This window comes from Hypanus sabinus, chromosome 16 (genome assembly GCF_030144855.1).
Source record: "Hypanus sabinus isolate sHypSab1 chromosome 16, sHypSab1.hap1, whole genome shotgun sequence".
In the NCBI taxonomy this organism is placed as follows: Eukaryota; Metazoa; Chordata; class Chondrichthyes; order Myliobatiformes; family Dasyatidae; genus Hypanus; species Hypanus sabinus.
The window spans coordinates 10909735-10936057 of NC_082721.1; the positions used below are offsets into that span (position 1 = coordinate 10909735).

At 44.0% G+C, this 26323-nt stretch overlaps 1 protein-coding gene across 6 annotated transcripts in view; it reads left to right on the forward strand.

Moving 5' to 3' along the window:
* The window catches only part of LOC132406007 (rho GTPase-activating protein 45-like), a 178368-nt gene that overhangs the window by 81661 nt on the left and 70384 nt on the right, over positions 1-26323 (forward strand). For 4 of the 6 annotated variants that reach the window (XM_059991122.1, XM_059991118.1, XM_059991119.1 and 1 more), the window contains exon 3: positions 19914-20057. In XM_059991122.1, coding sequence (XP_059847105.1) covers positions 19914-20057 — 144 coding nt within the window. Of the gene's footprint in view, positions 1-13257; positions 13478-19913; positions 20058-26323 lie in introns of those variants that run through there. The other 2 variants (XM_059991124.1, XM_059991123.1) reach the window with 2 other exon arrangements.

A 26323-nucleotide genomic window follows, 5' to 3' on the forward strand; every position in this document is an offset into this window, starting at 1 on the left:
TTCAGATTTCCAGCACTGCAGTTTTTATTTGCTTCCCTGGGTAGAATTTAGACTATAAGATCAGGATTAGGCCATAGGGCCCATCAAGTCTGCTCCACCATTCCATCATGACTGGTTTATTTTTCTTCTCTACCCCATTCTCTTCCTTTTCTCTGTAAACTTTGACTCCCTTTCGAATCAAGAACCTAACAACCTTCATTTTATATATACCCAATGACTTGGCCTCCACAGCCGTCTGTGGCAATGAATTCCACAGATTCACCATCCTCTGGCTAAAGAAATTCCTCCTCATCTCCGTTCTCAAGGGCTGTCCTTGTATTCGGAGACTGTGCCCTTTGGTCCCAGCCTCTCCCACTTCTGGAAACATCCTCTGCAAGTACACTTTTTCTAGGCCTCATTCTTCATTCCCCCTCATTCTTCTAAACTCCCAACAAGTACAGGCCCAGAGCCACCAAACCCTCATGGTGCATTAACCCTTTCTTTCTGGGATCATTCTCACAAACCTCCTCTGGACCCTCTGCAATGCCAGCACATCCTTTCTTAGCTATGGAGCCCAGCTATGCTCCGTCTCAGCCCGAGCAAGTTTCAGGCCCTGGCCTCGATCCCCGGTCCGGAAGCAGAGATTTGACCCGAAATGTTGACTATTCCTTCCCTTCCACAGACGCTGCCCACCCCGCCGAGCTCCTCCAGCAGATTTTATTGAAACAAAATGAATTTTATTCAAATAAAACATACTTACAAGAATAAACCGCCCAAACCCCTTTCATTCTTCACCTTCAGTCAAAGCTTTCCATTGTATTCACACACCTCAACAGCACTGCTGCCACATATGTGGCTCCTGGGGTGGGATAATAACAACTGCAATAATTTAGGGGTTCTTTCCCCAACCCGGCCCCTCCCTCTCCAGTAGTTGACTAACCCTGCACGATCGTCCTTCCTCCGTCAGGCTGCTGCAGGTTCCCCCATCTGCGGTCCCTCCTGTGTTCAGGTTTCTGCTCCTGTCCTGTGCTATTTTAACTTTTGCTGTTTACACTATACCTGTGGAGAGGCTGCTTTCAAAGGGCAACACTGCTGCTTTGTACTCTGACCTTTGAAGCACAGTTATCAGCAGGAGGTTTGTGTGTGTTGCCAGCAGATGCTTATTCCCTTGTGGGATTAGAAAATTGACACTTAACCTCTTCTTATTGAGGGTTTGGGAGTACATCCAGTGAGTGGAGAAGCTTAATGAAAACTCCTGGGTTTGGCTTTGGGGTAGCGAAGAAGTTCACCTTGAGACTTATTTATTTATTTTTATTTAAATGGGATGGGTGTTCTTGATAAAGGGTATCGTCTTAAAATGTCAACCATTTATTCCCCTCCAAAGGTGCAGTCTGATTTGCTGAGTTCCTTCAGCATTTTGTCTGTATTGTTCAAGATTTCCAGCATCTTCATAAACTCTTGTGTTTATGATTTGCAGCCTCTACCTTACAGTTTTAAACTATTAAATGATTCTCTGGTACAATAAAATGACATTTGACCTCACATCTACCTCATTATCTTTTAGCTTACTGTCTACCTGCACTACACTTTCTATGTTGCTGTTGTACTTCGTTCTAAATTCTATTATTGTTTTACCTTGTTCTACCTCAATGCACTGTGTAATGATTTGATCTGTAGGAAGAGTATGCAAGTTAAGTTTTTCACTGTACCTCGATACATCATGTCGATTTCTCCTTCCAGTAAGCAAACTCACCCTCCCCTTGTCTATTCCCCACCCTGACTTTTTACTTGTTCTCACCTGCCTGTTACTTCCCCCAGGGTTCCCTCCTCCCTCCCTTTCGCCTATGGTCCACTCTGCTCTCCTGTTAGATTCTTTCTTGCCCAGCACTCGACCTTTCCCATAGCCTATCACCTTCCATCTAGCCTCATTCCCCACCATGTTATTCTGGCATCTTACCCCTTCCTTTCCAGTCCTGAAGAAGAGTCTTGGCCTCAAGCGTCAACTCTTTATTCATTTCCATAGATGCTGCCTGACCTGCTGAGTTCCTCTAGGGTGTGTGTGTGTGTGTGTGTGTGTGTGTGTGTGTGTGTGTGTGTGTGTGTGTGTGTGTGTGTGAGTGTGTGTGTGTGTGTGTGTGTGTGTGTGAGTGAGTGTGTGTGTGTGTGTGTGAGTGTGTTTGTGTGTGTGAGAGTGAATGTGTGTATGTGAGTGTGTGTTTGCGCACATGCGCACATGTGTGCTGCCCTCAACTCACGTGACAATAATAAACCAGCTCCATTCAATTCTTCATCTCCCCCTGATGCCCTGTATCCCTCACCTAATCTCAAAGAACATCAAACAGTACAACACAGCCCCTTCAACTCACAAAGTCTGAAGCCAACCCAAACCAATCTGCCCACACAAAAATGAATAGTAATCATGGGTTCATGGACCAATCAGAAATCAGATGGTGGAGGGGAAGAAGCTGTTTCTGGTGTTGAGTGAGTGTCTTCAGACTCCTGTGCCGCCTCTCTGATGGTAGCAATGAGAAGAGGGCATGTGCCAGATGGTGATCTACCATGAGAATGATGGATGCCCCTCCTTGATGCACTGCCTTTTGAAGATGTCCTCCATGGTGAGGAGGGTTGTGCCTTGTGAAAGAGTTGGCTGAATCTACAACCCTCTGCCGCCCGTTTCAATGCAACACATACAAGGCGGTAATGCAACCAATCACAATGCTCTCCACTCGACATCGATAGGGGTGTTTGGTGACACACCAAATCTCCTCAAACTCCTAATGAAGTAAAGGCACTGGCATGCCTTCTTTATGGCCCCATCGATATGTTGGCTACAAGTAGTCTTGCGGTCAAGCTCAGGCACTTACAATTGGAACCAGATGATGCTCTACCATGGTTGATAGTCCTCGCTCCCTAACCCAGAGGCACTGATTTCAGTAGTAGGGTTACAACTCCTGCCCTGTTGTAGCTCAGACCCAGTTTGTGATCGACTGGATGGACGTGCCGAGCCACCGGGAGGTTCATGCTAGGGAATTCAGGCCTCGAGTGGCAGTGCTCCTGGTCTAGTCATGAGAGGCTGGAGATCACCAATGACCACAGACAGCTCTGACCCAGGAACCTACATTAATTCTGTGGGTTCTTAATTCTAGCAAATTCCTCCAGAAGTACAGTGGAGAGCAATTTGGCTCGTTGCATCACCGCCTGGTACGGAGGCGCCAGTGCGCTGGACTGGAGAGAGTTGTAGACTCAGGCAGCGCCATCGCAAGGCCACAATCCTTCCCACTGTCAAGGACACCTTCAAAAGATGATGCCTCACGATGGTAGCATCCATCATTAAGAACTCTTACCAGCTGGGACATGCCCTTTTCTCTTCAGCGAGGAGGCCCAGGAGCCAGGAGACCCACACTCAATGTTTTAGGAACAGATTTCAAAGTTCAAAGTAAATTTATTATCAAAGTACATATAGGTCACCCTATACAACCCAGAGATTCATTTTCTTGTGGGCATACTCAGTAAATCCGTAGAATAATTTCCCTCGGGATCAATAAAGTATGTCTGTCTGTCTGTCTGTAATAATCGTAATGGAATAATGAAAGACTTGGGTATTCTGCCAGTGTGCAGAAGACAACAAACTGTGCAAATACAAAAAGAAAGAAATAATAATAATAAATAAACAATTAGATATCAAAAACATAAGATGAAGAGCCCTTGAGAATGACTTCATAAGTTGTGGGGCATTTCATTGATGGGGCAAGTGAAGTTATCCTCTTTGGTTCAAGAGGCTGATGGTTGAGGGGTAATAGCTGAACTTGGGGCTGTGAGTCCTGAGGCTCCTGTACCTTCTTCCTGATTGCAGCAGTGGGAAGAGAGCATGGAACAGCTTCTTCCCCTCCATCATCAGATTTCTGAATAGTCCATTGATCCTATGAAACACTACCTCATTATTCCTCATCTCTCTCTCTCTCTCTCTCTCTCTCTCTCTCTCTCTCTCTCTCTGACTTTCTATCTATTTATTGTAAATTCTAATTTTTATGTCTCACACTGCGCTGCTGCCACGAATCAGCACCGCGTTGGGTGGTTCATGAGCTAGGTCAGTGATAGACTTGATGCTTGGTGCATGATTGTGATGCTGTGTGTGGCGGAATAGCCTGCTGACTCACTGTCATTGAGTAACATATTTACTTATTTATTGAGTACAGCCCTTCGAGCTGTACTGCTCAGCAACCTCTGATTTAACCCTAACCTTGACCCCAGGTTACATATCCCTGACGAAGGGTCTCGGCCCGAAACGTCGACTGCATTTCTTCCTATAGGTGCTGCCTGGCCTGCTGCATTCCACTAGTATTTTGTGTGTATCCCCAGGTTACATCACTGATGATGTGTCCCAGCGCACACCAGATTAATAAAGGCAAGAAGTGTTGGACAAGGTTAATGAAGGTATGGGCCACATCAGTAACCGATTAACCTATTACCTGGTACATCTTTTGACTGTGGGAGGAAACCAGAGCACCCGAAGGAAACCAATGCAGTCACAGGGAGAACATACAAACAGCGGCAGGAATGGAACCCAGGTCGCTGGTACTGTAGAGTGTTGTGCTCTACCGTGCTGCCAGATTACTGAAGGGAGTTGGCATTGTAAGCCAGCAAGGAGGGGTAACACCGAGAGAAGAGATAAGCAGGTAAAATGGAATTGGCGTTCAGTGAGAAAGGTATTACAAAACAAGAGCTGCTCTGTTTACATTTACTGATTATCTTCTCCACTGATTACTCTAAAAAGTCAAGTTCCACTCTAAATAAATCGTACCAGAAATAGTATTGGGGGAAAAACCAACAACTTGTAATTATGAAGTTCATCATCGGCTTGCTTTGTCATCAGACATCGGGGGCTAGAGGGGCTGAACCTTACTGCTCTATGTTCTTTGAGATTAGGTGAGGGGTACAGGGCATCTGAAGGCAGGATGAAAAATTGAATTGGGATTGGTTTATTACTGTCATGTGTATGGAAACACGGTGAAAAGCTTGCCTGCATACTGATCATGCAGGTCAAATTATTACACAGTGCATTGAGACAGCAAGAATTATGCAGGAACGAATTATAACAGCAACAGAGGAAGTGCAGTGCAGGTAGACAATAAGGCACAAGATCATAACGAGGTAGGTGTGAGGTCAAAGGTCTGTTTTATTGTACCAGAGAACCCTTTAATAGTTTCATACCAGCAGGGTAGAAGCTGCAAATCATAGAGACCAGAGATCATGCAGATGCTGGAATCTTGAGCAGCACAAAATGATGAAAGAACTCTGCAAGTCAGGCAGTATCTGTAGAAGGGAATAAACAGTCGACGTTTCAGGCTGAGACCCTCCATGAGGAAGAGAAGAAGGGACTTGGCTTGAAATGTTGACCGTTTATTCCCCTCTGTTGATGCAGCCTGACTCGCCAAGTTCCTCCAGCACTTTGTGTGTTTTGCCTTATGGCAGCAGCCGTCCTTGAGCCTGGTGGTACATGCTTTCAGGTACGTATCTTCTGCCCAGTCGGAGAGGGGAGAAGGCTTGTGTCTGGGGTGGGTGGGGTCTTTGATTCTGCCGGCTGCTTTACTGAGACAGCGAGAAGTGTAGACGGAGTCCGTGGAGGAGAGGCTGGTCTCCGTGATGTGCAGAAATGAAAGAAGGCAGCGACCCCTGATCATATCTCAGAGGCTGGATGAGATAGAGAAGGGTGAGGCCATTAGGGGCACTTGAAAACAGGCATGCAAAATTTTAAATCACGCTGTCGTTAAACTGGAAAAACATCTCAGCTGCAGCTGTTTGTAAGTCTGTCAGGTTTATTTTGATGGTAAAGATAACAGCGTCAAGCCCAGAAGGTAGATCGAGGCTGCTGCTGCAAATGTGGCTTTAAACCTAGATTAAGAGGTGCACAACCATTACAACTCCATCATGGGCACTAGCCTCCCCAGCATCACTGACATCTTCAAAAGGCGCCAATCATCATTAAGGGCCCCCTTCATCACCCTGGACATCCCCTCTTCTTACTGTTACCATCAAGGAGGAGGTGCAGGTGCTTGAAGATACACACTCAGCATTTCTTAAACAGCTTCTTCCCCAATACCATCAGATCTCTGAATGGACGGTGAACTCGAGTAATACCTCAATCCTTTCTCACACTACTTACAGTCGTAGAGTCATAGAAAAGAACAACATAGAAACAGGCCCTTCAGTCATCTAGCCCATGCTAACCCATTTAAACTGCCTACTCCCATCGACCTGTACCGGGACATTAGCCCTCCGTACCCCTACCACCCATATACCTATCCAAACGTCTCTTAAATGTTGAAATCAATCTCACTGGCATGGGCAGCCTGTCCCACACTCTCAAGGCCCTCTTGAGTGAAGATGTTTCCCCTCATGTTCCCTGAGAGAAATGATTAAATTAAAGACGGTACTTAAGGAGCCCATTTAGAATGTGCTGACACAGAAAGAGCGTGCAAAGCAACTTGCAGGGCAACGTATAAACCAATTTGCGAAATGGGGATGAAACAATAGCTTGCTGATTAAAGAAGCGATACGGGTAACGGGAAGACATGCTTAACGGTTGAACAATAACGGTCAAAATGCGCTGAGGCTGATAAGTGGGCCAAAGGGTAATCACATTTGTAATTTTGTAATGAGATTAAGGAAGAATGTCTGCACCTCACATGGGTGCAACTCACAAAGTCGTAAACAAGTAGGGTATAAAAAACTGTGCAAAGTGTAATTCGGCACTCAATCTAGCAGGAGCTGGTTGGGTCCGACTCTGCAGACTCGAAAAATAAAGTTTACCGTTCTGCAAATTGCTGAGACTCAGTGTGTTTCTGACATTCCCTTTAAACTTTTCACCTTTCACCCATAACCCATGGCTTCACTCCTCTCTCCAGGGCGCCGGAGCCTTTCACTGTTCCGCCGTTTGGTCAATTTAAACGCCGCGCAGGTAAACCAAAAAGACAGAGTGTCGGTCGGGACAAGAGCTTGTTCTCCATGATGGTCATCTCCGTGGCACTGAGACTATGAAGACAGCCACAGCCGCTGTGCTCTGTGTCTGCTGATATGAAGAACTGCTAAGCTAGGCTTTGGGCCTACTCCGGGCTGTACCAGGGTTCGGATCTGCGGACTCAATTTTGGTTCGGAATGCTGTTGTTCGATTCAATTGTTTGCATGATTTGTATATTTTTCTTTCTCTTGCACATCAGGTGTTGGTCTTTTAGTTTTATTTTATTCTTTTATTTCTTTAATTGGGTTCTTTCATGTTTGTTTTTTTGTGGCTGCCTGTGAGCAAACAAAACTCAAGACTGTATCATTTATATATTGTTTGATAATAAATGCACTTGAATCTTGAATCTCGACATCTAGCTGTAGTCCCACCCAACCTCAGTGGAAAAACACTGCTTGTATTTACCCTATCTATACCCCTCATAATTTTGTATGCCTCTACCAAATCTCCTCTCAGTCTTCTACGTTCCAAGAAATAAATTCAATCGTTCCTTTTAACTCAAGTCCTTCAAACCAGCAACATCCATGTAAATTTTACTTATCTAATTTAATTTTTATATATATTATTGTAACATAGTTTTTTGTTTATTTATTGCAAAGTACTACTACCGCAATACATCATATTTCACGACGTGTACCGGTGATATTAAATCTGATTCTGATTCTATTCTGGGCATTACAATTGCTTGAATGCAGAGAGATTCCTTTGGGATGTATCTGATCCTGCACCCAGGCACCAGTTTGCATTTTAATGAGAGGAGCCCTTGAGGAGCCTGGAGCCGTTTATCTCCTTCCTGTCCTCGTTATCCCAAACTTGTTAGCCTGCAGAGTGAATAGCTCCAGGCGAGGCCCAGCATGCATAGCTTGAGCTCTCTGAGGCTGCATCTGTGTAACATTGAACACAAAGGGCAGTGACTTCAGACTCCCTCAGCGATTTGGTCTCAGTTTCCTGATATTCCAGTGCCAGCCGTATAGTAGAGGGTTAGCTACCTCTGCTAAGATGTGCCTGTGCGATGTGGTGAACTTACTGCTGAGTGACCTTGAAGAAGAGGAACAACCTTCTTGTCCCCATGATGCGTTGGGTAAGGTTTCACAGTTACGTTCCTTGCAGAGATTGGCTAAACAGAAGGTGCATTCGGTTCTGCTCCAGATCGCTGTGTGTGGAAGACTGAAACGGTGTCAGGACTGTGGAAAGCACTCACAGACACAATAGCACGGGAATGTAAAATTGATTGCACAATTTTTAAAGCGTCATTTGAAAAGTTTGCTACTTTTAGACATTTTAAAACCTGTAATTGTTGGAGATTGCTTTAATGCACCTGGAAGATTAGAAGAATATTTATTGATTATTTTCTTTGCACAGTTTGTTGTCTTTTGCAAACTGGTTGTCCTCGCTGTTGGGTGCCGTCTTTCCTTGACTCTGTTATAGTTATTGGATTTATTGCTTATGACTGCAAGAATATGAATCTTAGGGTTGGGTATGGAGACATATAGGCACTTTGAGAATAACATTACTTTGAACTTTGAACGTTGGGAAGTGGGAGTTGAATTTTGGCAAAATTGTTGTTATTGACTTTTGGGATGTATATGGGTACAAAAGAAAGCCACAGTGAAGTAGCGGTTAGCACGGCGCTATTACAGCTCGGGGTGTTTGGAGTTCAATTCCAGCGCTGTCTGTAAGGAGTCTTTGTATGTCCCCCCCCCCAGCCCCCAGTGCAATGCGTCTGTTTTCCACAGGTGCTCGGGTTTCCTCCCACAGACCAAAGACGTACCAGGTAAGTTAACTGGTCATTGTAAATTGTCCTGGTGTCTAGGGTAGGGTTAATCGGGGTTATTGAGTTGCTGGGGCAGCAAAGCTCAAAAGAATGACTAAATTAATAAAGGTATAGTCAGAAAAAAATATAGAAGGAATATTGAGGCACAGTCATGGTTGTAATGTAGATGTCAGTATGATTGCAGGAGTACAGAGATAGTTTACAAAGATGCTACCAGGACTTGAGGATCTGAGTAATGAGAAAGGTTGAATAGGTTAGGACTTTATTTCCTTGGACATGGAAGACCGACAGAGATATACAAAATTACAAGAGGTAGAGATAGGGCGAATGCAAGCCACTAGGGGTCATGGGTTAAGAGTGAAAGGCGATCTGTTTACGGGGAACATGAGGGGGAGCGTCTTCACTCTGGGTATTGAGAGTGTGGAACAAACTGCCAGCAGAAGTGATGGATTTGGGTTCATTTTCAACATTTAAGAGAAATTTGGACAGGTACATGGATGCGAGGGGTATGGTGGGCTATAGTCTGGGTGCAGGTTGATGGGACTAGCCAGATTAATGGTTTGGAACAGACTAGATGGGCTGAAGGGCCTATTTCTGTGCTGTAGTGTTATATGACTCGATGACTATAATTTGTTGCCACAGACAGCTATGGAGGCCAAGTCATTGGGGTATATTTAAGGTGGAGGTTGATAGATTCTTGCTTATTAAGGGATTCAAAAATTACAGGGAGAAAGCAAGAAAATAGAGTTGAGAGGATAAATCAACCATGATGATAACGCGGAACAGACTTGATGGGCCAAATGGCCTAAATCTGTCTTATAGTCTTGAATCAACAGCTATTTTAAGCACAACAAAATCCAACTATGGCTAGATAAATCAGTTTATTTTTTATTTTTATTGAGATACAGTGCAGAATAGGCCCTTCCAGCCCTTTGAACCATGGTGCCCAGCAATACCCCGATTTAACCCGGCTAATCATGGGACAATTTTCAAAGATCGATTAACCTACCAACCAGTAGGTCTTTAGACTGTGGGAAGAAACTGGGGCACTTGGAGGAATCTATCGCAGGTCACAGGGAGAATGTCCAAACTCCTTACAGACAGGGGCAGGAATTGAACCCGGGACACTGGTAATGTAAAGTGTTGTGCTAACCACTACACTACAGTGCTGCCGCTTGTATCGTGCATCTTGGTTAAGAAACGAATTGTGGGCTGAGTGCACCAGAAAGAGCTCTCCCGTTCTTCATCATTGTGCAAGGGGATTCATTTTACTGGCATGGGAAAGCAGGCTCAGTAACTTATTCCAAAGACCTACTGGGTGTGAGCAACGGCCTAGATGTCAGTACTGGGGAGTACCCGCCAATGTCCTCACCAACTCTGCAGCCAATTTAAAACAGACAACTTGATGACTTCTTTCATTACCAGTTATGGGAACTTGCTGAATGCCACGATGGAGTGGACGTGGAGAGGATGTCCCCGATAGTGGCAAAGTCTAGGACCAGAGGGAACAGCCATAGAATAGAGGAGTGTCTAGAACAGAGATGAGGAGAAACTCTGGAGTATCACCGGTTAATCTGTCCTGTACCTTACAATATTTAATTTATGCACTTCACTTTGATTATTTCTGTAAAATTAATTTGTAGGTTTTATCTTTACTTCCTAAGTTATTGTGTGTTATGTGTACTACAGTGCTTTACACCCTGGTCTCGTTTAACAGTATCCATGTACATAGTTAAATGACGATTAACTTGACTTGAATTTCTTTAACCAGAGGATGGTGAATCTGTGGATTTAATTGTCACAGGTGCAATGTTCTCTCTAATTTGTAATGACCACTGTGCATATAAATATTGGTGCTGCGCAATTTTTTTGCCCAGTCACAACAACATGTGAACACTGAATAATTTCTTCAATAAAAACAGTATAAATAAGCCAGTTCTATAATCTGCAGACAAATCCACGTTATCAACACTGTCCGCATCAGAAACTGGAAAAGGCAGTGTGATTGTGTACGATCATGGATTGTACTTAACATGCCAACGAGCTAGAGGGTGTCAACCTCTTGGGTGCAGTTTAAATTCCTTTGTGCGCTCGTAGCAAAAGATGTGTGTGTGTGTGTGTGTGTGTGTGTGTGTGTGTGTGTGTGTGTGTGTGTGTGTGTGTGTGCTCACCTTAGAGGGATATGATTATAAATATAATATCAATAGGAATATTGCACAGATGGTTTTGGAGGCCACGTAATTTGATATACTTAAAGCGGAGGTCGATAGATTCTTGAATACTAAGTGCATCAAATGTTACGGGGAAAGGCAGGAGAATGGGGTTGAGAGGAATAATAAATCGGCCATGGGGGAATGGTGGAGCAGACTCCTTAGGTTGAATGGCTTAATTCTGCCCTTATGTCTGATGGTCTTGTGGGATGCAAATTGGCCACGGCATTTCTGCAGTTACAGTAGGTTCAATACTAGTTTTGGCCTTCCTGCAGCTGTGAAACACGCCATATAGATGCAAGTCTTTGATCAATGGAGCCTCTTGTGTTTCTCTGAATGCTTTGGGATGGATTTGTCGTGTGACACAGGTGGCTGTGGTAGAGTATTGAGAACTGCATGCGAAAACACTAAGAGCAACCCTCTCACTCTTGTGATACCCCCTTGCTCTCTGAAGATGTTCACATGGCAGAAGAAGCTCTAGTGTTTGCTTACAGCCAAAGCAGATAGAGTTAACCCTTCAGGCACCAGCAGCATAGAGACTAGTATCTACACGAGCAACACGCACAAAATGCAGCAGCAAATCAGCCTGTCCATATCCTTCCAATTCCCTTACATTCATGTGCCTATTAAAAGTCCCTAGTATTATCTGCCTCTAGGCAGTGCATTCCATCACTCTGTGTAAAATAACTTGCCCCTCACTTCTCCTTTGAAATTGGTAAATTATTAAACCTGAGTCTGATTTTAGTTTATGTAAGAGATTGGCTGATGAAGCTCTCAAATAATTTAACTCTTAAAGAGAGCTTATCAGCCCCCGTGTGGGGTAAATTTCTTATTAAGCGAAACAAAGGTTACTCTGGACATGCCCGGAAATTAGGCTTGTGGAATTTTTGATGTGCTAAATGGGGAATAAACAGTTGACATTTTGGGCCACGGACCTTCACCAGGGCAGGAAATGAGGGGGGCAGAAATCAGAATGGGGGGAGAGGGAAAGGAGAGCAAACTGCCAGATGATAGGTGAAGCCAGGTGAGGGGAAAGGAGGGCAGATGAAGTAAGAAGGTGGGAGGTGAAATGCGAAAGTGGTAAAGGACGAAGAATAGGAGAGGAAGGTGGACCTTGGAAGAAAGGGGGGGAGGGAAGAGGAGCACCAGAGGGAGGTGATGGACAGGTGTGGAGAAGAAAAGGGGTGAGAGGGTGATCGGAATGGGGAATAGAAAAAGAAAAGGAGGTGGTGGGGGTGGAGAAATTACGGGAAGTTGGAGAAATCAGTGTTCATGCCTGTCAGGTTGGAGGCTACCTAGTCATAATATGAGGTGTTGCTCCTCCAACTTGGATCTCGCTTCATTGTGCCAGTAGCGGAGGCTGTGGACAGACATGTCAGAATGGGAATGGCTAGTACCGTCGTATCTATGTTATTTATTTTTCTGTTCCTCAGATTTCAGTATATATCCAAATCCTTATTTCGGTGCTTTGAGTCAGTCGTCAATGAAAAACTACACAAACGCAGACTGACAGCCTGCACAGATGACAGACTGTGCAAATGTGAATAATAAATAAGAAGATAGTTAAATAAATAGTTAGATAGATGCTATTGAAAACAGGAGTTGTAGAGTCCCTGAACGTGAGTCCAGAGGTTGTGTTGAGTGATCAGTTCAGTGTTGAGGTGAGTGAAGTTATCCACGCTGGTCCAGGAGCCCGATGGCTGAAGGATAATCACTGTCCTGAGCCTGGAGATGTGGGACCTGCGGCTCCTGTAGCTCCTCCATTATGGCTCCTCTGGTACCTGGGGGTGGGGAGAGTTAATGAGAATGTGGGGGGGGGGGGAATAAAATGGGATCCATGTAACTCGATGTTTTGATGGTTGGTGCAGACTAGGTTAGGTAGAGTCAAAGTCTTGTTTCGGTGCGACTCTGATGAAAGGAGCCAGCCAACAAGACAACATGATGCCAAAGCCAATAGGATGCAGGATCGGTTGGCTGCACTGGGCAAAGATCAACAGGGCCCTGAGTTGTGGTTAGAAGGTCAGAGATCCCTGGGCCTTCACCACAGCGTGACGGACACAAATTCCTTCTCAAATAGAAAGTATTGGGGAGGTCACTTCAGCCCATTAATGCTTCACCACTTTCAGCGTGCTGCACGAAAGTTATTTTATTTTGAGTTATTTAGGAAGGTTGTAAGTTGTTTTATAACTAAAAGCCGGTGGGCTGTGATGACATCATCACCTGAGGGGAAATAGAATAGGGAAATAAAACTTGTATGAGGATGAATCACAAGTAGACTAATTTCCTGATAAGCACGCCTTCCAGAACAGGCACAAGAATGAAAAAATTCAAACGCGTCCATTTTCTAGCCGTGAGGCTTGAGTGAACCGTAAGGATTCCAGTCTGAGCTGTTCTTTTTTACCACACTGCTGACAGCCTTTTCACGCCACAGATTCTGCAGGTGCTCGAAAATCTGAGCAAAGCGTACTCACACAAAATGCTGGAGGAGTTCCACAGGTCAGGCAGAGTCGACGGAAATGAGTGAACAGGACTGGGAAGGGAGGGGGAAGAAGCCAGAATTAGAAGGCGGGGAGGGGAAGTGGATGGAGAACAAGCTGGCGGGTGATAGGGAGAAGAGGTAAAGGGCCGCAGAGGAAGGACTCTGATAGGAGTGGATGGTGGATAATGAAAGAAATGGGAGGAGAAGGGGTGAGAGTGTAACCAGAATGAAGAATGGAAAAGAGAGGAGTAAAGGGTGAGTAATCACCCTTAGTTTGAGAAATCGATGTTTATGCCATCGGCGTGCAGTTAGCCAAACAGAATATGAGGTATTGCGTCTCCAATCTGAGTGTGGTCTCACTGTGACAGCATTCAGGTTTGAGGTATGGTGATATGGTACCTCTCCACCTAAAGGATGTTGTGCAGTCCTGGAGTGCCGCTGTGTCGGTAAGTGTTAAACTGAGACCTTACTACCCGTGTGAAATCCAATCTGCGGGTTGTGTTGGGGGCGGCCCACAAGTGTTGCCATGCTTCCACGCCGACATAGCATGCCACTGCTCACTAACCCGGAATGTGGGAGGGAACCTGTGCAGACATGGGGCGAGCTTACAGAGAGCCACAGGAAGGTTTCCTCTGGGTGCTCTGGTTTCCTCCCAAAGACGTACCGGTCATTGTAAACTGTCCCATGATTAGGCTAGGGTCAAATGGCAGGATTGCTGAGTAGCACAGGTCATAAGGCCAGTAGGGCCTATTCTGTGCTGTATCTCAATAAGTAAATAAACAAATTAATTAATACACGTTCGCGGGGAAGAACGTACAAACCCCTTACCGACAGCAGCAGGAATCGAACCGCGATCTTACAGCAGACACTGGAATAACGTTACGCTAACCACTATGAAACCATGCCACTCTCTAGGACTCTGATAAAAATGGGGTAGAGTCTGTCCTTGAGACTGGTGGTACGTGCACTCGAATCTTCTGCTCAATGGGGAGAGATTGAACCAGGACTTTGATCATGTTGGCTGCTTTACCGAGGCAACCAGAAGCATAGACTGAGGCTGTGGAGGGGAGGCCGGTTCCTGCGATGTGTCTGGGCTGGGTAGGTTCTTTGCTTCACTGGGTGGGGCCAGAGCCTTGCACCTGGAAGTGACTGGGCTCCCTCAGGACCGCCTAGTCAATCATGAACATAACTGTTCCAAAGAAACTTCTCAGGCCAGGTAAACTCACAACTACCAAATGGTACCTTTTTGTGCCTGTGAAACTCCCAACCCAATGTGAATTACGCTGACCACAGGCAAGCCCACTCACTCATTCTATCCAGGAGTCCTCTGATTGAAATGTTAATGAGGACAGGATTGTGGGCCAAAGGTTTACAACTGTTCCTATTTCAAATAGGTGTAAGACAATTATGTTAAATTGACTTTAAAAACAGTTCAGTGTAGCTGCAGTTAGATAACAGTTTGTAGCAATGTCTGGAGGGTATTATCTTACTGGTTGTTATTACCAGTTGAATGGGGAAAATATTGGCACCCAAAGGACTACATTCAACAGGTGTGACTTCTTATTTGAGTCAGAGAGCTATCCGGCTCACAAATTGATCCTTTGCGAAATTTGGCAACAAAATGTTGGAAGAATTCTGTAGTTCAGGTGTTAATCTATTTTTACTTTTAGGCCTCTGATAGCAACTCGCTAGAGTCGTCTGTCCTAGGCCAGCATTGCAAGCTGTCCACACGTGTATTCCATAAAAGAAAGGTCCGTCTTCTCCCAGGGATGAGGTTTTTGGAGCTTCTGTTGGTGTTTCTGTAGCACTGGGCTTTTACAGGGTTGGGGTCGCTAGCCCCACGCACAACCCTCCTCCTCTTGCAGTCGGGCTTGGGACCGTCCATGGTAGAGATAAACAGTCGACTTATCAGGACTGGATGTCGAGGGTTTGTTTCCCTCCATAGACGCTGCCTGGCTTGCTGTGTTTCTCCAGCATTTTGTGTGCTTTAATTAAGAGGATGTGTGAGGTAGACGTTGCTCTGAGCAGAGTTGAGGTTAGGTGAATGTAACGCATGGAACTATATACAAATGTAAACTGATTGGAGATCCCTGAGTCCACGGGCACAGGAGGGACCTTGGCCACTAGCCTTCAGGAATTCTGGCAAATTTACTTTCACTGGCTTTCAGCCAGATAGCCTCATCAAGTGCTCATCACCGTGACAACCCCGGTCTCAGTCATTTATAGATAATTCCCTTTCTCCTCTTCATTCCCATCTCCCTGCAACTTAAAACTAACCTGATTCTCGTTTCCCTACTTCTCACTTAGGTTCCTCATCTCTGCTCCTCTGAAACTACCTGATTTGCTAAGTGTTTCCGGCACTTGCTGGTTTTCCTGATTTCAGATCTTCCAGTTTTCCTCACTTACCCATCACCTCTTCCCTCCTTTTCACCCGTGCTCCACTCTCTTCACCTATCAGATCCCTCCTTCAGCCTGAAAGTATCGCATTGCCTGCGTCAATGACCGACACAGTGGAAGGGTGAGCTGGGAACAGCCTGCAATTGTCGCCAGAATAGCAATTTAATAACTTCTCCTAACCCGTACATCTTTGGAATGAGGGAAGGAGAGCACCCGGTGGAATCGACGCAACCATGGGGAGAATGTACCAAATCCCTACGGACAGAATCTTGATCACTGGTGCTGTAAAGCGTATTCTACCGTGCAGGGAAGAAGAAGAAGAATAAACCCTTAACTGGGCAGTGGAGTGACCAGGGCACCGTTCTTTTAACGGTGTTTCCGTAGCAAGCACCATGCAGGGACAGGCAATTTAATTGGATGGTAGTCCGCCAAGTTTTTTTCCACAGCTGCGCAGACCGACCATTGCTCAGAGCAGGAAATTTTTACATGGCCTGAAAACTGAGCGGTACGTGAATGAAACATTGAAGGAAAGTTCCAGCCGCGCAGCAGCAAAGGCTACGTGCGTGGGGGCATTTCCGCTACTGCGTGGCCGCGCACCCGTGCAGCTTGGTTGTGGTTAGGCTTGGGTCGGTAGCTGGGGATCTATCTGCCAGTGAGTTAATATTGTGACCTAAGTTAGTTACCCACTGGCTTCAGCAGTAAAATAACAATGTTCCTGTGAGCTGTGAAATGCATTATACATGACAGGGAGAGAGTGTGTTGCAGGTAATTGTAACATTCAAAGGGTATAATACTGTTTGGTGGGATGGAGATACATCTTCATCAAAGGAGGTGTAAGATGATCCTTCTCTCTGCTAGCCTGTAGGTCACCCTTGGGCAAGGTGTAGCACCTGCTTCACCCCTCGATCGGGGTCACATGAAGCCATGGGAGCAGCTGGTGGATGGTCGTACGAGCAGCCGGTGTATATCACAAGTCCTGGTTGTGTGACCACTGACGCCAGGCAGACAATCTCTGAAGAGTATTGATGATGGCTGAGGTCACCCGTCTTGTAACGACACTGCCCAGAAGAAGGCAATGGCAAGCCTCTTCTTCAGAAAAAGTTGCCAAGAACAATCATGGTTATGGAACGACCGTGATCGCCCACGTCATACGACACGGCACAAATTGAACGAACAAATGCTGTTTGGACCCAAGAATTTGTCGAGGAGATATTCCTCATTTTATATCAAACAGGGAATTGTTGAACCCAACGTCCCTTTGTAATAACATAGATCACTGGTATTAGTGTCTCTTCTGTTGAATCTTACTAAAGGTTCAACCATCTGCTTTTACGTGAAGACGCATACAATACTGTGCAAAACTCTTGGGCTGTCAGTCTAAGACTAAAAGTGTTAGGTCAGGAAGTGCTGTAATGTTCTACGTTTTGTAACTTTTCGCTTGGTGAATTCCAATGTGAAGGGACTACTGTTGTCTAACCTGAACCTTAGTTGAACTAAGGGAAAGAAATCAAAGTGGCAGTTCTCACTCTCCGAGAACGCGAACACCAGATGCAAGAGGAGAGTTTGTCCTCCTGCAGACTGATGCCCTGACTCTGGAATCAACATTTCCCCAAAAAAGCTTTTCTGATATATGCTGCTGAAATATAACTGCTTTAAGATCCATCCCCAAGGAGCTGCTGTGATATCATCAGTACATTTTAGTTCAGTCTAGTTTTTTGTACTGTGACATGTAACACCATGGTCCTGAAAAACGTTGTCTCATTTTTGCTATGCACTGTACCAGCAGTTATGGTCGAAATGACAATAAAAGTTGACTTGACTTGACTTGACATTGTATGGGGGGTGGGGGGGCACGGCCCCGATGCCCACCATCCATGCCATTTCAGAGGTAGAGTACAATGTATTGACTTATATTGCATGTTTTTTTAATCAATAATACCAGTAGGCATTCACAGTAGATTCAAACAAATACAATGGAATCAATGAGAAGCTACGCATATTTGGACAGAAGTCCAATGTGCAAAAGAAGGCAAACTAAGCAAAGATAAATAAATGTATAAAATAAATAACTGTGTCATAAATAATAAAGAAAACATGAGTTGTAGAGACCTTGAAAGTGAGTCCATAGGTTGTAGAATCAGTTCAGTGTTAAGGTGAGTGAAGTTATCCTTGCTGGTTCAGGAGCCTGATTGTTGTAGGGTAATAACTGTTCCTGAATAGAATTGGTACAGAAGGAACATTTCAGCAGGTCGGGCAGCATCTATGGAGAGACACGAACAGTCGATGTTTCAGGCCAAAACCCTTCACCATTACAGAAGGGAAAGGTGTGAAAGTCTTCGAAAGGGTAGAGAAAATATTTTTCTAAAACAATTCCTGGGGTGAGGGAATTCACGTTAGACTGGACAGCTTCTGAATCGTTGAAGCAAGGGAGGTCGAGAGGAGATTTGATCAAGGAAATCTGTTCATATCAAAAGACAATTAGATGAACAGCAGACACAGAAAGAAAACTCTTTGCAGGGAGAAAGTAGGGAAGGTGCAGACGCACTAATGATCTGCGACCTATTCATGGTAACTTCCGTGGAGATAGAATCTTTCAGGGCATTCAAAGGGAAATTCAACTGGTTCGTATCCCAAAGCAAAGCTGTATGAAAAGCGGGAAATGAGTTGCGACGGATAAAGTTGCTCAGAATCAGAATCAGGTTTATTATCGCTAATATACAGCACACTCAGGGGCCACTTTGTTAGTTACCTGATTTGTACCTAATGAAGTGGCTATTGAGTGCATGTTCATGGTCTTCTGCTGCTATAGCCCATTCACTTCAAGATTCAACACTTTGTGTGTTCTCTTCTGCACACCTCTGTAGTAACGCGTGGCTATTTGAGTTACTGTCTCCATTCTGTCAGCCTGGCCATTCTCCTCTGACCTCTCTCATTAGCAAAGTTTTGTTTTGCCCGCAGAACTGCCACTCACTGGATGTTTTCTTGTATTTCGCACTATTGTATTGTATTGTATTTCATCTCTGTAAACTGTAGAGGTTCCTGTGTGTGAAAATCACAGGAGATCAGCAATTTTTGAGATACTCAAATCTTATCTGGCACCAACAATCGTTCCACAGCCAAAACCACTTAGTGCACATTCCTTCCCCATTCTGATGTTTGGATTGAACAACTGAACCTCTTGACTGTGCCTGCATGCTTTTATGCATTGAGTTTCATGAATGACTGATTATATATTGCTTGAAGAAGCAGGTGTATGTATGTACAGGTGTACAGGTGTACCTGATAAAGTGGCCAGTGAGTGTATGTCATGAAACTTGGTCATCTGGTAGCAGCAGTAAAGCCAGTGCGAGGCATAAAAATCACTTTAAGTTACAATAAAATAAACAGAGCAAAAGAGGAATAACGAAGTAGTGTTCGTGGGTTCATGGACCGTTCAGAAATCTGATGGTGGAGGGGAAGGAGCTGTTCCTAAAACGCTCAGAGTAGGTATTCTGTCTTAGTCAACCCTTCGTGTTGGTTGGTGTTGAGTATTTAATATTTCAGTAACATCTGATTAATCTTGTATATAAGTATTGGTTGATTAGGCATCCTTTTTTGTTTAAATAATTAATTACGGGTTGTATGTAAAAATACGTGACTTGTATATGTCATCACCACGTGATACATGCATGCCTCGCTTAAAGACAAAGCTACACCCGCATTTCGGACACCCATGTCTTCCTTTATATTAACTTAACGTTCTGAAGCTACAAAACATAATAGTTGGTCAAGACAGCTCCATGGTCTCTGTCAAGGCTGTGGCTCAGATTTAGTGTTATTTTTAAGTTTGTGGGGATGGGTTTAGGGACAATGAGGGGAGTTAGGGGGTCAGCTTAGGGTTTAGGCCAATTGTTCCCACGTGTGACAATAATAAGCAACCATTATTCTCATTATAAGTCCCAACATCTCCAGTTTATTTTATTATTTTTATTTTTTTCAAGGTGTTTATGTGCAATCAATAAGCTATTTCTCATACCTTGTGCTCATTGTTAACTATGGACTGGCGTTCCTTTGCAGAGAAGTCCGAAGGGCGGCGTCCTGTGGCTCATGAGTGTCTTGGAGAGGTGCTGAGGATCCTACGCCAGGTTATTAGTAAATATCCGCTTCTCAACACGGTGGAGACCCTGACCGCTGCAGGCACACTGATCTCAAAAGTTAAAGGTGAGATGAAAAGAAACTCTCAGCAGGATTCACACAATAACCTGTGCGCTTCAAATGTGCTGCGGAAAATTAATTAAGGAAGCCTCATTGTTCAGCACCTGTCATCTCAAGCTTCAGGGAAAATACAGAGGAATAGTAGGTGGCACCTTTTATATGCAGAGGTCAAGGGTTCAAATGCCACTGAATGAAAGGTTGTGAATTTAACAGCTTACTGCAGGATGGAAGGTTATGTTTCTGAGTAATTCTTAACCCGACGGATACAGTCGAGATAAAAGGACTTAAAAAGGGAAAAATAAACCTGGAGTAATCCAGAAGCAGTTGGAATTTGCTGGGACGTCTGTCCGAATTATCTTGCACCCCATCCAAAGTTTTGGCCCACTATGTATTCAGCTGTGATTTGATTAAGTGACAAATGACACTGTGTCATAAATTAAGATGGGATGGGTACAGAGGTGTAGTGACTTAGTGAAGAAAATTCACAGTTTTCAAGGAGTTCAAATCCTTGAATCCAGGCTGCTAGTCCACTTCAAAGTTCAAAGTAAATTTTATTATCAAAGTACATATATGTCACAGCATACAATCCAATTTTCCAATGTGCAAAATATAAACTATACAAATAGAAAAGAAAAAAAATAATAATAAAAAATAAAAAAGTAATAAATATCAAGAACATGAAATGAAGAGTCCTTGAAAGAAAGTCCATAGGTTGTGGGAGCAGTTCAGTTGGGGCAAGTGAAGTTACCCCCTCTGGTTCAAGAGCTTGATGGTTGAGGGATAGCAACTGTTCCTGAACCTGGAGGTGTGAATCCTGAAACTTGAGTATAATTTCAATTCTAATAACTGATATGAAATTAAAGCTGATTTCTGTAAACTTTGGATTGTCATGAAGGTTTACCTGGTGCATGGATGAAGGTCAGAGCAGGAAATCTGCCGTCCTTTCTCAGCCTGACCTGTGTGTGACCTCTCGCCCACTTCCTCCGTTCAGGCAAAACCTCCCGAGTTCTGGAAGTCAAACTTTGAGGCATAAAACTTGCTGCTTGTGGCTTTTTTATTATGTGTTGCAAAAACAAATAAAAATCAGCTCATTAAAAGCAAGAGGTTAACAAGACAGATATTGAATAAAATATGCATAAATAAATACCAGCATGTATTTGCAATGTAAAGAGCATTATAAAAAGAGGTTTAAAGTGTTTACAGTGCAGTGCAGTGACAGGAGTAATAGATGGCGGGGGGGGGGGGGGGTTGTATAGTCTTGGCCTGAAACATCAACTGCCCTCTTGCTTTTAATAATTTGTTCTTGCTGATAATTAAATGAATTCCTTCTCACTTTCCAGCTACATTTTATCTCCTTAAAAGGTGCCTTTTTAACCAACGATGGGGAACTTGGCAGGTCAGGCAGCATCTGTGGAAATGTAGGGCCTTGGCCCAAAATGTTGACTGAGTAACGAGATCTTTAGGCCAACGATCCCAGGCGCGAGTTAACTTGATACTCGAAGGTTGAAAGTTTACAACAAGGATTTATTCGAAGAACATTACAGAGAAATAACAAATGACTTAGAATGTATTTACTCAAGAGGTCTAGAGTATACAAATCACTCGTTCATTTGGAACCCAGAATTCAGGACACAGCAAACTTAAATAGCGCATATAGCACAGGAACCCCGTGCGTATCAAAATCAATAAACTAAAAATAGGTTGCACAAGGAACCATGTTCAAAATACAAGCAGCACAACAAAAAAACTCAAGGAAAGCTTAATGCCCAAACCAGTCACTTAACAAGTTCTAACAACACACACAAAATGCTGGTGGAACACAGCAGGCCAGGCAGCATCTATAAGGAGAAGCACTGTCGACGTTTCGGGCCAAGACCCTTCGTCAGGACTAACTAAAGGGAAAGATACTAAAAGTTTTGAAAGTAGTGGGGGGAGGGGGAAATGCAAAATGATAGGAGAAGACCGGAGGGGGTGGGATGAAGCTAAGAGCTGGAAAGGTGATTGGCAAAAGGGATACAGAACTGGAGAAGGTGATACAGAAAGTTCTAGTTGAAACAAATCAGTGATGCTCCGGTGTGTCAGAGCACCATGGCCTGACGCTGTCTGCGCCTCGCGCTGTTTTGAAAGGTTCCTGACAGAATGTTGATTCATTTCCATAGGTACTGCCTGAACTGCTGAATTCCTCCAGCATTTTGTGAGTGTTGCGCTGGATTTCCAGCATCTGCAGAATTTCTCGTATTTATTTTTAACCAAGACTTAATAATTGAAATGGATAGATACGTGGATAGTAAGGATATGGAGAGCTATGGTTCTGTACAGGTCAATGGGAGTAGGTAGTTTAAAAAGTTTCGGCATGGATTAGATGGACTGAAGGGCCTGTTTCTGTGCTGTACTCTTTGACTCTACAATTGTAAAATGTTCATAACGCTTACGGTATGGATCAGTAAAACTGATATAGCTCAAAGTAAATTTATTCTCGAAGTATGTTTATGTCACCATGTACTACCTTGAGGTTTATTTTCCTGCAGGTCTTCACAGTAGAACAAAGAAATACAATATAGTCGGTGAAAAACTGCGCACAAACAAAGACTGACAAACAACTAGTGTGCAAAATGGCATCACTAGTGTAATGGATAACACAACACTTATTACAGCTCAGGGTGGTCCAGAGTTTGGAATTCAATTCTGGTGTGGTCTGTAAGGAGTTTGTACATGCTCCCTGTTAACACATAGGTTTCCTCTGGATGTTCCTATTTCTTCCCACAGTCCATAGGCATGCTGGTTAGGTTAATTGGTCATTGTAAATTGTGCTGTGACTAAGCTAGTGTTAAATAGGTGCCCTGCTGGGTGGTGCAGCTGAAAATGCCGGAGAGGCCTATTCCACACCGTATCGCTAAATAAAATTTGAAAAATGAAGACAAACAGTACAAATACTAAAATAAACAAATAATGAATGAATGAATGAATGAAATTAATTTATTTTGGTCAGTACAAACATAACAAAAGCATCATTTACAATGATGATTTCATAACAATGATTTCATAGAACAAAATTACAACAAGAAACATAATAAGGTCTTATTACGCCTACCCCTCTTACTTATTACAACATAATTGGTAATAACAATAACAATGATAATAATATATGCTAAGAAAAACCAGAAACAATCCAACACATTACAGGATCCTGTAGCGGTTTAACTCAATCTGATTACTTAGATTGAGGTACAATCAAATGGCAAACATCATTCACCAAAATCTTGCTTTAAAATGCAAACTCATAAAAGACCAGACCTTACTATAAGTACAAGTCTGATCCAGTTTTTAGAGTCAGGATCCCGCAAATCATATTATGACCGATCAGTTATCACAGATAGGACAATCTATAATAACTGTCCAGATATAATAATACAGGATAAAAAAGGAAGAACAATTTATTTAATAGATAATGTCATTCCAGATAATAGATAATGTGTTGGCACGTGGCCTAGTGGGCAAGGCACCAGACTAGTAACCTGAAGGTCACTGGTTCGAGCCTCAGCTGAGGCAGTGTGTTTGTGTCCTTGAGCGAAGGCACTTAACAACACATTGCTCTGCGACGACCCCTGTGCCAAGCTGCATGGGTCCTAGTGCCCTTCCCTTGGACAACATTAGTGGCGTGGAGAGGGGAAGCTTGGGCAACTGCCGGTCTCCCATACAACCCTGCCCAGGCCTGCGCCCTGGAAACTCCAGGCGCAGATCCATGGTCTCTCGAGACCGACGGATGCCACCAACCAATGTCATTCCAAACACACATAACTTACAGAAATCAAAAAGTGAAAAGCACCAGAGATATGTTGAACTAAAAGAGGAAATTGAAAGACTATGGAACATGAACAGGGTATACGTTGTCCCGATGGTAATAGCTACAACTGATATCATCCCAAAGGCACTACGTAATAGTATTAAACAATTAGGGCTACACAGTAATATCTATGTAACTCTTCAGAAAGCAACAATGCTAAACACCACTAGAATAGTCTGAAAGTTACAGTATTTGAGAAATGAGTGTCCTTAGCTAAGCCTGTAACTCGGGTTTTACCAGCTTGAGCTGAGAGAAAATTAAAAAATATTAATAATAGTAGAGCTGGAGACCTCTTCGCAGAAACAGAGGAGTTCCTTTTGGCAGTACAGGATTAACACACACAAAAAATTAAAATTTTTTTTAAAATACTTAATAAGAGACTAACAAATTCAAGATGATAAATGCAGAAAATGCCAAAAGATACAATTCAACACACTGCAGGATCCTGCAGTAGTTTAACCTCAATCTGAGGACCTACGTAGGCACAATCAAGTGGCAAAATCATTCATCAAAGTCTTGCTTTAAAATACAAATTCATAAAAAAATTCATACCTTACTATAAGTACAAGCCTGATCCAGTTTTAGAGTCAGAATCCCACAAATTATATTACGATCAATCTGTTATTCCAAACACACATAACTGACAATGCATCAATAAGTGAAAAACACCAGAAATAAGCTGAATTAAAAGAGGAAATTGAAAGATTATGGAGCACGGACAGGGTATACATTGTCCTGATAGTGGTATCTACAACTGGTGTCATCCCAAGCAACACCCACAAAATGCTGTAAGAACTCAGCAGGTCTGGAGAAAAGAAGCTGAGGAGTAGGTTTAGGAGGTGGGGAAGGGAAGAGAGAAACATGAGGTGATAGTTGAAACCTGGAGGGTGAGGGATGAAGTGAAGACCTGGGAAGTTGATTGCTGAAAGAGATATAGGCCTGAAGAAGGGGGAGGATAGAAGGCCATGGAAGAAACAAAGGTGGTGGGGAGGAGCACTAGAGAGAAGTGACGGGCAGACAAGGAGGTAAGGTGAGAGAGGGAAAAGGGGATGAGGACTGGTGAAGGAGAGGACGGTTGGGGAAGGGGCATTGCCAGAAGTTTGAGAAATTGATGTTTCTGCCGTCAGGTTGGAGGCTACCAAGACAAATGTTGTTCCTCCAACCTGAGTGTGGTCTCATCACGACAATAGATGCGGCCATGGATAGATATATCGGAATGGGAATGGGAAGTGGAATTAAAATGGGTGGACACTGGGAGATCCCACTTTTTCTGGTGGACGGAATGTAGATGCATGGCGAAACGGTCTCCCAATCTATGTCGGGTCTCATTGATACACACCGGGAACACCGGACACGGTATATGACCCCAGCAGACTCACAAGTGAAGTGTCACCTCACCTGGGAAGGACCGTTTGAGTTGTAGCGAGGGAAGAGGTGTCGGGTCAGGTGTAGCACTTGTTCCACTTGCAAGGATAAGTGCCAGGAGGGAGTTTAGTGGGGAGGGATGAATGGAGAAGGGAGTTGCATAGGGAGCGATCTCTTTGGAAAGCCGAAAGTGGGAGGGGAGGGAAAGATGTGCTTTTGGTGGTGGGATGCTGTTGGAGATGGCAGAAGTTCTGGAGAATTATATGCTGGATGCAGGGGCAGGTGCACTGGTAGGTGAGGACAAGAGGAACCCTGTCCCGGGTAAGGTGGCAGAAGGATGGGGTAAGAGCAATCTTGCATGAACAAGTGCTACACCTGCCCCCAAACTTCCTCCCTCACTACCATTCAGGGGCCCGAACAGTCCTTCCAGGTGAGGTGACACTTCACCTGTGAATCTGTTGAGGTCATATACCATGTCCGGTGCTCCCGGTTTTTGTTGTTGCTTTCAGAACATTGTCTAAAATATCTGCATTTAGATACATTCTTTACCTGCTGGACAGACTTCCGCACATTATTACTGTCACTACCCAAAGTGAAATGCTGGGGCTTTATAAGGCATTTTGTCAGACTGCACTTGGGGTATTGTGTGCAGTTTCGAGCTCCTCATCAAAGAAAACATGTGCTGGCATTGGAGAGGGTCCAGAGGAGGTTAACGAAAATGATCCCAGGAATGAAGGGTTAACATATAAGGAGTATTTGATCACTCTGGGCCTGTACTCACTGAAGTTTAGAAGAATGAGGGAGGATCTCATTGAAACCTATCGAATATTGAAAGGCCCAGACAGAGTAGATGTGGAGCAGATGTTTCCTGTAGTTGGGGACTCTAGGACCAGAGGGCACAGTCTCAGAATAGAAAGATGTCCCTTCAGAACAGAGATGAGGAGTAATATCTTTAGTCAGAGGATGATTAATCTGTAGAATTCATCGCTAAGTAATTGGACGTAATTAAAGCAGAGGTTGATAGGTTCTTGATTAGTAAGGGCATTAAAGGTTACGGGGAGAA